Here is a 15,390-nt window from a genome sequence, read left to right on the forward strand (position 1 = left end):
CTCAATATGCCCACAAAAATATGATGATCGGTACAGTCCTTCTCGACATATCTTGAACACCGTTTTTTTTAACAGTGTGGTCATTTCTCACAAAACTGTTTTGTTTTATGAATTGGTAATTGTTTTCTTTACTTAACATATTATTTTTTTCTTACATATTAATAATTTGAACCTGAATACAAGTTATTGTATTTGTCGATTTTTTGACGATTTGAAATACAATTTTGACTTATCTGGCATCACTGCGCACAATACGATCCACACTCAATCCAACTATTCATATCAGTCGATCTCACTTACCAACGTAAGGTATGAGGGTTTGCATACCGAAGAAATAAACTCAGTTTGATTTCGTCATTGGTTAGTGTTTGTACAGTGCGGAAGAATAAATTTAAAATTGTATGTTGAGAACATTAAATACAAAAAAATTTAACCGCCAAATAAAAACTACGTAAAATGTAGGTGAAAGTAAATGAGGCGAAATAAAATAAAAAACAGTTCGCGATTTTGTGTAAAAACAAATTTAAGTTTTTCACTGATTCCCTAATATATTTACTATGAAATGGGACAAAATTATCTGTGAATATAACAAATTTGGTGGCATATTCAAAAGAAAGATTATGGAAATGTTTTCTAGTGGGATGTATTGATCACAATGTTACAGCATTTTTTTTTTTTTTTTTGCTTACCTGCACAATCAAAAATTGCACGACTTCTTGTGCAGCAATCCCCAAAATGCAGGAAGCTTAAATTCGCTTACCTGCCCCACAAGGCCGACATCTTCAATATTACTTACGTGCATGTGATGTTCAGCTATAAGCAATGTTGATATAAGAAAGTGAGAGACATTTCAAGTTCGGGAGAGAAAACGTTACAATTTTTTCATTATCTTTTCTTATGTTGTATTTGTTTTGCACACTTCTTATCAGTACAAAATCAGAGTGGTTGAATTTTATCCTTGTTTTGAGTTCGCAAAAAAATTTAAAATTTTTTCTTGTGCAGATATATGTAAATTTTACAACCAAATTGAAGTAAAATCACCAAAATTTTGATGCAGCTATGCCGAAAATGCAGCTATTAAATGTGCACTAAAACATAATATATTGAACGGAATCTAGAGAATAGTTGCCTATAAACAGGTTAGGTAACGCCAAAATGCAGGTAACCAGAAATTACTGTATTAGTTTTTTAAAATAATTGGTGCATTTTTCCCGATGTAAGTGTTTTTTTTTTCTCGACGAATTCTTATAACACGTTTTCCGATTTTTTAGTGAATTTCCACTTTATTGATCAACATTCTTGGTTATTGCAATATTTCTCAGTACGCCAATAAGTGGTAAATTGGAAAATGTTTCCAATTGGTGTTTTAAATATATATAATAGGCTTCAACAGCGGACTCAATTTGATTGTTCTTGCTGAAAAACCGCAAATTGTTGGATCCGATCGCTATATTAAGAATAAGTACACTGGCTTAAATTAATAATAGCACAAATGTCATGTTTGCATATAGTTTTTATACAACCTTTAGCCAAAATAATATGAAAATGTACTGAAATGTTTTGTTGAGCAGCAGCCTCACACGGAAAAAAATTAAGGAAATCAAAAACTACGTTTTCAGAAATGTCCTATTTCATTCAAAAATCTCAATATATACTTGATGAGCATACAATTCAAAGACGATATTACCATGTCCGTCTGTCCGTCCTTCTGTTGAAATCACGATACAGCTAGCCATACCTAAAACAGAGCTTTATTATTTGCTACAGAAGTTTATATTACTCCAAGAATACTTCGGACCGATCTCTGACAGTTTAGTTTGATGGGTATTTACACAACATCCGGAAGAAAAAACCGACTACCGACTATCCCTTGCGAGTTCGGTTCGAACTCTGACCGGAAGCACCGCAGTACAAGAGAAATAGAAAAAAATCCTATGGACAGGCGCATGGAAATCATTCTGACGCGCCGTAAAAACATTCAAGTTTGAGCAGAAATTAAATTCAGACATATATAACGAGTTTGGTGTATCAAATACATATTTCAAATCGGCCGAAAATATATATTAGGGTTACACCTAATCCTATAAAAATTCCAATCACAAAATTGGACAGACATTTTGATGAAATTTGGAAAATGTGACGGAATGTGGTCTTGACAAAGTTTGCAAAATTATCTTAAGATCGGTTTAGGGTTGGATAAAGCTCTAATATGTTCGCCCGATTTTAGGTATTAAGTGCACCATACAGACAAATTCTGTCCAATTTTGATAAAACTAGGAAAATGTCACCGAAATTGAACTAGAAATAAGTTCACCAAATTATATTGAAATCGGTTCAGATTAGGATATAGCTTTAATATGTTCTCCCAAATGACGGTACGTTTCATCTTCCTCTCTTCCTTCATCAGTTTAGAAAATGTAGATTTTTGACCTGATTTGTGGTGTTTCTGGGTTTTTACGTACATTTTCTGACCGAATTAGCTATAATTTGGCATTTGGTCAGACAACTTCCCCATCCAAAATTGTGGACCTAGGCCAATTTTCTTACTTTTTTGCAACTTTCGATGAAAGTATGGACTTCCAATTGATCCGTTCGAGAGTTATCGTGCCTACCAGCAAAATTGACAAATGGATGGACAGACCTAAATCGAATTGCCTGGGAATCGTTTAATCGCATCAAAATGTATGTACATACATACATACCCTCGTTCACTTTAAAAATAGGAAATTTTAGAAATTTGGAAATACTGTGGATTTAGTTTTTAAGAATAAGTTGGGTCTATATTAAGAAGACAGCTAAGCAAAATTTCCGTGATACGGGTATGTGCTGTAAAGAATTAAAAGCATTAGGTTCGGTCGGGCCGAATTACCAATTGCAGCACATTTATGCTAAAATGTAGATACTCGTATAAACATAGACTAATGAATTTATAGACGACGGAATGCTCTAACCGAGTATGTTCGAATTGAGTGTTGTAACTAAGAAACTCAATATAAAATGCCAAAAAAGACAAGTTAATAAATATTTTGTTCTGGCAAAAGACTACATGGGGTTAGTTTTGGATGGGAACTATGTTCTCAGATAAAAATATCCAAGAAAATATTGTCATTTTCCCCAAAAATCGTCTTCGAACTTTTTTATGTTTTCGGGATTGAATGACTTGAACTGGGAAAAATTAGTAATCCGTCATCTGTAAATTTATTAGTCTATGGCAGCCCTGTGCACGGGCATCCACTGGTGGCTATTGTAAAATACTCTTACTTTTATTAATTCAACAAAACTCACACGTTTAAGTATTTTTTGTAATTATTATTTAATAAATAATTTCATCCACGATTTTAGATTAAAACTGTGTTTTCACAATTAAAAAACCATGAAAAACGACAAATGTTAAATTCCCTTATATTCTCTTAAATTCTGTTTTGCTCACCATTAGTCTATGGTATAAATCAGGGGTGCTCAGAATAGTTGGTGTATTAGTAGTGGTAAAACCATAGACTAATTAAGTAGAGACTACGAACGCTCTCATTTTTCATTCTCAACCAGATGTCGCACGAATCGATTTGGGGCTAGTCATCTGACTCAAGCCAGACTGGGGCTAGTCAAATGACTCAACTTCGAAAACAATTTATTTGTTTTTCTACCAATTAGGGTCTTTGTTTGCAAACTTCGCCACTTTAAAATGTACTTTACATATGAAATTAACTATGCCACTCTTTTTGATAGGCATATAGTTCGTAAATGTTAATATTTTTAGGAGTTTTCGTTTGAGTGAAACAAGCAGCTGTCACTCAAACCACAAACATGCGTAAACGACATCTACATATGTCGCCGCAGATAAATGGTGAGAGCCATTCTTTGTCTCTACATTAATTAGTCTATGATATAACTTCTCCATTCCTGAACTCGAGTGGGACCTTTATATGACGGCTGTTGCAAAACGTAGACTTAAGTCCACAGTTTTTGTTGGGGGTGTCTTCTAACCACCTGGAACCCTAAATACCGAACTATAGCGTAATTTTTCATAAAATATAACTTCAAAATATCTATAAACTTTTGGATAGTAAAAGCTATTCTGAATCACTGTTTTACATCGATATTTTCAGTTTATTCCGACAACTGCTGCTTCGACCCGACTGCCGTTTTCATCCCATATGGATGGGATCTAGGTAGGTATGGATAGCTCTGAAATATTCACAATTTTAGCCACTTTATTTTTCTTTAGGTTTATCATCAAAAGCAAGTACACATATCTAGCATCACATCTACATCTATTGTATCAACGCAATCACGTTAAATTGTAAGTAGAATCCTTTTTATTGTTACCTACTTTCCAGTGCACTAGTATTTTGAAAAAATTATAAATATTTATTTCTTTTTTGTTCTTTGGGACAAATGAGGAGGATTTTTAATTGTAACTAACTTGGGTTTAAAACATTAAAGATTTTTTTTGTGGAGATTTCCTTATTTCTAACCTTCTAGACCCCAGCTACTAACTACAGCAAAAATGTTAATGAAAAACATAGCATCTGCTAGAATCATTTATTAATTTATAACATAAATAACTATTTTAGATTCCCTTCTTCTTATTCCATGAAACGTAAGAAAATAATCTGAGTCAAAACTAATAAATTTGTAAAATTTTAACATAGATCTTAGATTTTTATTTTGACATACGAGTATACATACAGATGTAATGATTTAATACTAAATTTTAAATAATTTGATTAATTTCTTACAGATTTTCATCGTTGTCATTTGAATGTCTTTATGTGTCCATAAAGTTAAAACTTCTTTTAGGAATGTAAATATTGCTATCTACAAAATTTTTAAGTGTATTCAATAATATAGAATTTAATATGCATTTTATTTTGTAAAGTAAGGTAGCATAAATATATGATTTTTTTAATATTTGTTATTTTATTATTAAAAGCATACAAATAATATGGTGGCCGACAATAACATACATATAAATGTTGTGTAATATCCGCCTATCGTTGTTCCATCGCCTTAGAATATAAATCTCAAAAATTCAGATACGCAATTTTATTTTGAAAATTCCACGCAGTGCTGATGTTAAAAAGTAAAACAATATTTTGTATTTGAACTAAACATGTACAAAACTGAAGAAACTTTTAATATTTAATACAGTGACCAATTACCAAATCTATTTTAAAATTTGTTGTATAAGTCATAGCGCATTATTTTGTAACATGCAGAAAACGAAATAGACCCACAGCTCCTTTTGGTGATCTGCATAGATTCACTTTCTCCGTCTAGTTACTCATGTTCGCCATCTGTCCATGTATTTTGGTGAACAAAGTACAGGTCGCATTTTTTATCCGATTTGCATAAAATAGGGGAAGGTAATTTTTTGTCCAAAGGACGATAAGAATCGGTTCAGATTTGTATATAGCTCCCATAAATATTTTCACCCGATTTGAGGTTATTGGTGAACTAATCAGGCTAATTATGTCAAATTTTAATGAAATTTGAAATGTGTGACGGAATTTGCTCTAGAAAATAGTTTGCCAAATTATATTGCAATTGGTTCAAATATGGATACAACTCGTATTTCATATCTTCCGAACCGTTATGAATTTTGATTTACTCAAGGACAGTGTAGCTCTCGTTACAAAGAACTCAAACTAGGATCACATAAAATCCATTAAAGTTCATATGCGTTTTAAGTTGACGATTTTGAAAATTTAAAAAATGAAAACCAAATACATGTGAACTTTTCAGTAAAAAATTGAGTTGCTTGCACGAACTAATTCATTAAGGGGTTATCCCTAGTTGTGCAGACCAAAAAAAAAACTAATTTTTCATGTTTTTTTTTTCAAAGAAACTGCCATTTTTTTTAAAAAGTTCTTTCTTTTATCTGAACGAGCACATCTTATACTACTTTTGGAAAAAAGGAATTTTAAAAAATCTATTTTTAAAAAAATTTTGAACTGTCAAAATCAAAATTTCGATTTTAACGAAAAAAATTGACTGTATTTTATCAAAAAAAAATTAGAAAAAAACCTGTCTGGCTTAAAGACAAGCTTCTTATGTATTTAATAAACCCACGAAACCATATGAAGATCGGTCAATTCGTTTTCAAGCTATGGTTGGCACCAACTTCTAAAGTGCCGTTTCGAGAAACACGCGTTTAAAGTTTGCTACATACAAATGACAATAATGTGTTCCCTTCCAAAGCTCATATCTCACACAATTTTACTCCGATCGACTTGAAAATTTTTTATGGCATACTCTATACTACCTGTAGTTTAAAGTAAACCAATAATTTTTTTCAATTTTTGGAAAGTGGAAGTAGGGGTAACACCTTAAAAGTTTTTTCATTGCGGTTTGTTTGTTGTTTGAACAGGACAAATTGTTAAAAACGGTACCTTCTTGAATATTTTTGTTGAGAGTATTGATCCAGGTTTCCGCACATTTTTACTTTGGTGCTGCAACAAATGTCTTTCTTGCAATATCAGTTTCAGAAGTTTTTTTAAACCACACGTAATAAATTTAGCAATATCATGTAGAACAATGTGTCAAATAACACGCTGATTCCATCAAAATCTACATCAATCTTCAAAACTTTAACAAGTAAGAAAGTATCAGTCAGTGGGTCTGTTGTCCCCTCACTGCATTACCAGTAACCACCCAATTCGATAGTCATACCTCTTCATTACATTACCAGTAACCAGTCAATTCGATAGTCTTAGGAAACCCAGTTCTCCCTCCATTGCATTACCAGTAACCAGTCAATTCGGTAGTCAGAAATGATAGTCAAAATGACTAGTAAGTTGAAGTCAGATAAATGGGTAAATGCATATACATATGCATTAGCCACACTTTATTTTACAAAGGACAATATAATCTTGCATATATACGGATATGATAGGTTCATGTTGATCCTTGATAATGGAACTTGTGTTTGACTATTTGATACAGCGACTTATGTTTATTTGATCCTTGGCAACTTATGTTTATTTGATCCGTGTGTCCTTCAGATCATTCAAAAGTCCCTGAAATAAAATGTATAAAAGTTTAATGAAATAACGAGATTATGAATTGTATAAAAAACGTATCAATACTTACCACAGATATATTATAAATATTCTTGTTAAATTATTCATCCTTTCTATAATTTAGCTCGTAACATGTTCTTTTTTTTGCATCTTCAATTTTTGCACAACAAACGCATCGAAATACGTTATTTAATTACGAATAAGAAATCTAAACAAAATGACAAAACATATTTTCTATTTTGTTTTCAAATAGAGAAATAATATTGAAAAGAGATTTCAATAGAGAAACATTGTATATTACGCTATCCATCAGTAGTCTATAAAATAGTCAATATATTACACGCCGCATTCTCTGTAACTAGGGAATTGACATGATAGGCAGGGGGCCATTTCCAGTGACAAAAGCAAGCTATAGGATATTTTGTGTGCCATTTTTGGGTGTAAAGTAACTAAGATCAATGAGTAGCTAGTTACATAACTATTTCAAAGTAGACAATTGCTATTTATTGAACAACTGGGTTGTTTGTTCTACCATGCTTGGGGTCTAAAACCGTTATTTCGATTTTTGGTCGTATCAAAGTGTATTTACCCTCGGTAGCCTAAAGGCTGAATGTATAAAATCGAATAAATAAATGTTCGGTTAAATTGGTCATTATTGTTATTTAAAACAATAGTTAATCCATCTTTTAAAACTGGTCATAGCCTATGAATATGATGTATGATGATATACTTATGTCCTGTTTCACTAAGACGATTCGAATACACATTCGTTCGAGATACTACCAAACTTCTATTATTTGAAAAATATTTGAATTGATTTTATTTTGAATCAAAATAAGTTTATAATTAAAAAATTAAGTAACAATGTTTTATTTATAAATGCACTTAAAAGTAGAAAATAATTTTTCATGAAGGAAACTCTCAAATAAAACGCTTGCCGTTCAATATTGTCACAATTTTTAATTCATATGCAAGCGTTTTATTTGAGAGATTCCATCATGAAAAATTATTTTCTACTTTTAAGTGCATTTATAAATAAAACATTGTTACTTAATTTTTTAATTATAAACTTATTTTCTAGTTTTAGTACATTTAGAAATAGAACACTGAAACCTATTAATTTTATAATTATTTTTCATTTTTTTGTAAAAACATTTTTAAGATTTTCAATTTTATTTGTATATACTTGAGATTATAAATGATATTTAATGACTGGGCTTACATTTATTAATTAAACTAGCTGACCCGGTCCGCGTTGCTGGCCCGTTGTTTGGGTTCTCCGTGTAAACTTTAGTTATCTATCCAGTATTGATACACCCATAATTAGGCATCCCTCTAGAAACTTCATAATATAAATCAATGTTTTGACATAAATTCCATATAATGGTATCCCCCAAATTTAAGATATAAAATCTCTTTTATTATACCCTTCACCATAAATCGACGGTTTAAAGCACTTTGTGACCCACATATAATGGTCGGTGCACGTCAATTAACATTGCTATATATTGGATTGTTGGTCTCGGTTGGGGTCGTAATTATTACTGCAAAGAATTGTTGGTATAGATCCACATTTTGATATAGCTCCCATAGAACGGTACCGGCTGATTTTCGCCATTTTTGAGGATTTAACATGATTATCACACCGAAATGGCTGAAATCTGGTTTTACTATATTTTAAAGAGGAGAGCATAAATATTCGTATCGACCGAAAGCCACGCCTTTTTATTTGCGCTCGGTATGTAACAGTAATAGGTTCACGTTTTGATATAGCTCCCATAAAACAGTACCTCCCGATTTTCGATAGTTCAAAGATATAGCCACTGTTCAGTATACGTCCTCGTTTTGATATAGCTCCCATAGAACGGTGGCGCCTGATTTTCGCTATTTTTGGTAGATTTAACCTCATTCAGGCCGATCGAACGTAACGCTTTTTTTCTTCGCGCTCTATATGCAATAGTGGTAAAATACCCCTCAGCGAAATGTATGTTCCTTCGGGATATGTATGACAACATTTATATAATTCATAAAAAAATTACTTCTATAAATTGTAGTTGTTATTATCGAGATTTTGCTGTATTTAAAAAATGTATCTTTACCTAGCAATTCCAAGGACTGAAATCAATGCTCATAAAGTTTCACTTTCCACATTTTGAGATTTTATCCGTAATTATAATATTTTCAAAAATCGAACACGATCGCGGTATTCTGATTCCAATGATGATATTGTATTGTATATCAATAACTTTGTCTGATTTCCAATGGATCTTTCTGGAATTTCGATCTTGTGACATCTCAAGTTATCCGGATTTTACTGTATTCCAAAATGTGGAGTTCATCGCGCTGTCCCACTTATTGTTTAGTGTTAGCGTTTATAGCGTTTTTTAGGTACGCTTACAAAATTATGTATATTATCTGAAATAATAAATGTTTGCAAATTTTGTGATGACCGCGATATTTCACTTTTCGCGATATTTCACTTCCGCGAAGACCATTCAGGGTCAAGACAGTAATTACAGTAGTATTGCAAACAATCTGTAAACAATACGTTCAAAAATATCATGGACTTCAGATTTAAAAAAAAAATTTGAAGGAGCCGTATTAAAATAGCTCACGACAGCGCTATCCCACTTGTTCAAGCTAGTGTTTATATCATTTTTGTGTCACGCTTACTAAAATTATGTATATTAATTGAAATAATACATTTTTGAAAACTTTGTGATGACCGCGATCATTCAGGGAAAACAATCAGTAAACCATACGTTCAAAAATATCAAAGATTTCAGATTTTCTTAAAAACATTGTGGGGGAGGACCACCGGTATAGAAACAGCTTACGACAGTTCTAATTAATTGAAATAATACATTTTTGAAAATTTTGGAATGACAGCGATTTTCACTTCCGCGATGACCATTCAGGGTCAAGACTGTAATTACCATAGCATTGCAAACAATTTGTAAACAATATATTAAAACGTATCTTGAATTTCGCGGTTTTCTTAAAAAATTTTGGGAGGACCACCGGTCACTACACTTAGCGGGATAAAAAAATAGATTACGACCTATTCTCAGACCTAAAAACTCCACATAAAAAATTTCATAAGATTTCCCAATCGATTTTTTGGAATTTCTATATAGTGACATCTCAAGTCATCGGGATTTTACTGTATTCCAAAATATGGCGTTGACCGCGTTATCCCACATATTGAAGCCAGTGTTTTAGTGGTTTTGTAGTCACGCTTACTAAAATTAGGTATATTATCTGAAATAATACATTTTTGAATTATTTGGGATGACCGCGATATTTCACTTCCGCGACGACCATTCAAAAAAATATATAGCCTATTTTCACCACCGGTGTTCCCAGTACATTATCTGAAATTTTCAAGAAAATCTATTCAGCCGTTTTTGAGTCTATTCGGAACATACAAACATACAAACATACAAACAAACAAACATACTAACATACACACATTGCCTTTTATATATTAGATGTATAATGTTAGTAAAAATTTATTTAGGTTGGTAGTTTCTCATCCCACTGATTTTAATTAACTCTTCTTTATTGCATGGCTTCTTTCCTGTTAGTTTCGAGCAATCCAGACCTTCTATTCCTAATCCATCCAGCGATCTTACACGACTCAATGCCACATAACCAATTTAGGCCGAAAATGTAGATACAAACTTTAAAATGCCTGAAATTGGGTGGTACCATTTATAGGGGCTATATCAAAACCTGGACCTATGTCCACAATTTTTGGTGGAGAAGTTAGGAACTCGAAATCACCATTTCGGCCAAAAAATTAAGACAAAAAACACTTGAAATCGAGTGGAGCCGTAATATGGGGGCTATACCAACACCTGGACCTATGTCACAATTTTTCGTGGAGAAATTTCTGTACCACTGGGATCTCCAAATGCCAAGTTACACGCAATTCGGTATAAAACTGAAGATAAAATCCTTAAAACACTTGAAATCGGGCGGTACCGCTATATGGGGGCTATACCAAAACCTGGACCTGTGTCCATAATTTTTAGTGGGTACGTTTCTGTACCATTGGAAACCCTAGTTGTCAAAAAACAGCCAATACGGGCTTAAAATCGGAGCTACAGGAAAAAATGGACCCATATTGGTTTTGGTTTCATATTCATGTATTGTCGCCCAAATCTGAAAAGTGTACAAGATTTTAGTTCGCTTGGTCAATTACAACTGTGCTAAAAATGAGTTACCAGATTTGAAAAGCATGTAAAGTTGAAGACTGTACAACACTGTAAAAATGGACCAATATTGGTTTTGATTTCATATTCATGTATTGTCATCCAATTCTGAAAAGTTTGCAAAGTTTTAGTTCGGTTGGTCAACTGCAACTGTGTGAAAAATGAGTTACCAGATTTGAAAAGCAAAATACCGGAAATCGGGTGGTACCGTTATATGGGGGCTATAGGAAAAAATGAACCCATATTGATTTTGGTTTCATATTCACGTATTGTCATCTAAATCTGAAAAGTGTGCAAAGTTTTACTTCGATTGGTCAACTGCAACCGTTTTAAAAATCAGTTACCAGATTTGAAAAGGGGGTTAAGTTAGACACCGTAAAAACACTGTAAGAATGGACCAATATTGATTTTGATTTCATATTCATGTATTGTCATCCAAATCAGAAATGTATGCAAATTTTAAGTTCGATTGGTCAACTGCAACTGTGTGAAAAATTAGTTACCAGATTTGAAAAACATATTAGATAAAACACTGTAAAACAGTGTAAAAATGGACCAGTATTGGTTTTGATTTCATATTCGTGTATTGTCATCCAAATCTGAAAAGTGTGCAAAGTTTTAGTTCGATTGGTCAACTGCAACCGTGTTAAAAATGAGTTACCAGATTTGAACTAAACACACACCAAAGCAAGTTAAATAAAACACTGTAATAAATAAAACACTGTAAAAAAACACTGTAAAAACACTGTAATAAAAACATTTCCTACAACAAGAATTTGGTAGTAATTCGAACGAATTTGAATCATCTTAGAGAAACAGGACAATAGTTTACTTTCTTAAGGGGTTATGGCTACTTATTTAGCACTAAAAAACATTTTCATGTATTTACAAGAAATCTGCAAAGCTTTGTCGGAGAGGACCCAGGTTCAAACCTCAGCCGGGCTTTGCTGTGAATTTTTATTTATGCATTGATCAATGATTCCAGGCTAACTAGGTTAACTTGATAAAAAAGGCTTCAATAATACTTCATATCTGCAAATTTTCAATAATTTTTTGTACAAACAGCCTTTGTCTTCTAGCCATTCACATCCGATATGCCTGATGAGCTAAATTAAACCACCAGCGAAACAATCGTAACATATTGGTTGGGTGTGTGGGACTTCGCTAGAATTCACTTTTTCTATACAATCTACTTAGGTCCTGTTAGCTCAATTAATTCAATTAATTAAAAACTTTCATAAATTATGACCTTCGTCCTAATAAGACAACAATATATAAAAAAATTTAGATTTTGTAAAATTTGCCAGTGTCCATAACTAAAAAACTCTCATTCAAAAAACTAACGTTTGCATCTTCTTTTACTGAAGCTTAATCATTTTATGCCTGCGTTTTAGAGAGTGACAACGTATATGATGTTGAAATTTTTTGTTCAAAGATCAAAATTTATGGGCGTGATCGAACAAATAGTTTCAAGACTAAAGGCGGTGACGTTCCTATTATTGTTTCATTTCATATCCCTTCAGAAGAAATTCCTTTTCATTATCGGATGATATAAACATAGTTGATGTGAAAATTCATCTTAAAGATTTAGCAATATTTATATAACCCATTCGTATGAATCGCTTGAAACGAGGGAAAATCTCAACAAACAAATTCCTTGGATTTTAAAGTTTAAACAGTAAAACACAACGACAGTAGAGTACATAAGCAGATTCCAGATCAAAGGCGCTAGTGTATTTGGTGTTTTTCCTCGGTTCAGCACTTTGGGACTATGGAATATTACAGGGACGTACGCAGGATTTCATTTGGGGGGGGGGGGGCCCAACTTGACCAAGAATCATGAAAATTGGAAATGATGTGTAGGGTTACGTACAGATTTTTTAAGGTTTTGCTGTTGATTTTTTATGAAATATTGACACAAAGTATAAAAATTCAATAGAGAAAGATCACAATATTTAGGATACAATTTTAACTTTTTACGGAGTATTAAATATAAGTTAAATATAAGATATTTAGAATTGAAATTGAAACCACGTTTGGTTCAGTCGCCATATAAAAGTTGCGTCCAGTTTTCAGTATTATGGACCTATATGATTAAAAAATATAGGTCAACGTTATGGTATATCCCAAAATTTTAAAAGTACAGAGAAATGCCATTATTTCTGCTATCGCAAGATTTTCAGTATTTCAAAGCTCTTAATCTAATTTTTAGAATATCAGCTGTAATACGGATTTTGGGATTCCTTTTTGTGAAAGAGCCTCCATGCAGAAAGTGGTTAAAATATATCCACGTTTTAATCCAATCCCTACTTAACTATATTCGCGAGTAGAACGAATTGAGTTATACAGGAGTTATAGGGTATAGGTGTATAGTTCGACCAGAAAATAACGCCTCATTTTTTTAATATACATATCGAAATACCCATACGACTTCTATAAATTAATTACCTTTAAAAAGAAGAATAGCACGAATCTGGGAGCACAAATTGGACTTTTATATCTAGCTATTGTGTCGATAACCTAAGAATAAACTATTCTTTAATGCCATAAAAACGCCAAATTTGATTAATTAAAAACTTTAGAAATTTAAAAACGGACGATACAGACTACGATTCATAGACTCCAAATCCTTCTCAGAGTACTGTTTGAGACTACAAAGCTCATGTTTGGACTAAGCCACAGCATGGTCGATCAAATATCTCAGAAATCAATTGGCAAACTCTAGCTAAGTCGTGACAAAATAATATAAGTCTAAAATTTTCATGATTGTTGTTCCGGCTGCATTCTTTACTTTTGGTATAATGTTAAAGAACGCCTTAACTAACTTTAATTGAAAGGTGCTTACACTTGGGAAGTTTTTGCAGTTTCTGAAACTACAATGTTCACAGATGAGAAAAATCCAAAAACAAGAAAAAAATCGCTGGATGGATTTTTAAATAAATCGCGGTCAAATTCACATCTTTAGGTGTCTTTTAGGTTTTCACGGTTTGGCTTGGAAATTACAAGTCCTATCGTAATGGGACTAAAAAATTTTGTAGCTGTACAAATTCTCTACAAGATTGGCCTTTCCTACTTTTTCCTAAGTTTTACCATTTTTGAGATATAGAAGTTCAAATTGGGACAATGCACTGACTGTATCGCCTCCTTATAAAACAATGTCATGTATGGTGTCCTTAGCTAACTTTAGTTGAAAACGGTTTACACCTGGGAAAATAGATGGAGGGATTTTTAAATAAATCGCCATCAAAGTTCACATTTTAAGGTTCATTTGAGATTTTCAGGATTTTTCTGGAAGCGGCAAGTCCTATCGAAAGGCAACTAAGGAAAATGTTGTAGCAGTGAAAATCCTCTTTAACATTTTCTTTAGTCCCATTTCGATAGGACTTATCGTTCCCACGCAAAATCGATAAAACCTAAAATAACCCAAAAAATGTGAACTTTGATCGCGATTTATTTGAAAATTCATCCGGTGATTTTTTGTTTGTTTTTTTCTCATCTATGAAAAGTTACTGCGCCCACAAGCCATTTTAGTTGGTCTCCTTAGTATTTAGAGCTTTGAAGCATGGACTTTCCCCCTCAAAATTTGATATCGCAGTAAACAAGACTACAAATGTCAAAAAAGTCCAAAAGATCAGTCTTAAGCTGCACTTATGTTGAATTTTGAGAGGGACGTACATGAAGATGTTGGCCACACATATTCTCTTGGAACTTGTTGTACATTTGGAAAAAAAAAATATTTGAAGAACTGGACCGATATAATCAATTTTGGGTTCGATATATTTTTGGAAGAAATACTGCGATGTGCAAAGTTCAGATCGAATCGATTACTACCATTTTAGCGAAATTTTTTTTCTTTACGAGATCCAAAAATTTGACCAAATCGGTTGATCCGTTCGAAAGTTATCATGCGCTCCAGTCTGCCAGACAACTGAGATGCAGACGGACGGGCTGTCCGTCCAAACATATCGCTCATTTACTCAAAGAGTGGCATAACTCAAAAAACGGGTTTTTTGAGTTAGCAGTTTCTATTTTTTCTACGACTTCTATTTTATCTTGTGTCAAATTTTCATGTTGATGTCTCTAAAAATCAACGAGTTACAGCTTGTTTTCTAGGAGTTTGGCATAAATCAACAAAAAGGTTTTTTGAGGTT

General features: G+C 32.7%; 1 protein-coding gene across 1 annotated transcript in view; it reads left to right on the top strand.

Moving 5' to 3' along the window:
- The first annotated feature begins 385 nt into the window (after window positions 1-385).
- Window positions 386-15,390, top strand: part of LOC141406029 (uncharacterized) — a 100,872-nt gene continuing 85,867 nt past the window's right edge. The window contains exons 1-3 of the mRNA XM_073991035.1: window positions 386-399; window positions 4,107-4,169; window positions 4,226-4,300. Of these exons, the coding sequence (XP_073847136.1) occupies window positions 4,159-4,169; window positions 4,226-4,300 (86 nt within the window). The 5' untranslated portion in view covers window positions 386-399; window positions 4,107-4,158. The remainder of the gene's footprint in view (window positions 400-4,106; window positions 4,170-4,225; window positions 4,301-15,390) is intronic.

The sequence above is a fragment of the Musca autumnalis genome, unplaced genomic scaffold, assembly GCF_047663935.1.
Source record: "Musca autumnalis isolate F117 unplaced genomic scaffold, ASM4766393v1 scaffold_5, whole genome shotgun sequence".
In the NCBI taxonomy this organism is placed as follows: Eukaryota; Metazoa; Arthropoda; class Insecta; order Diptera; family Muscidae; genus Musca; species Musca autumnalis.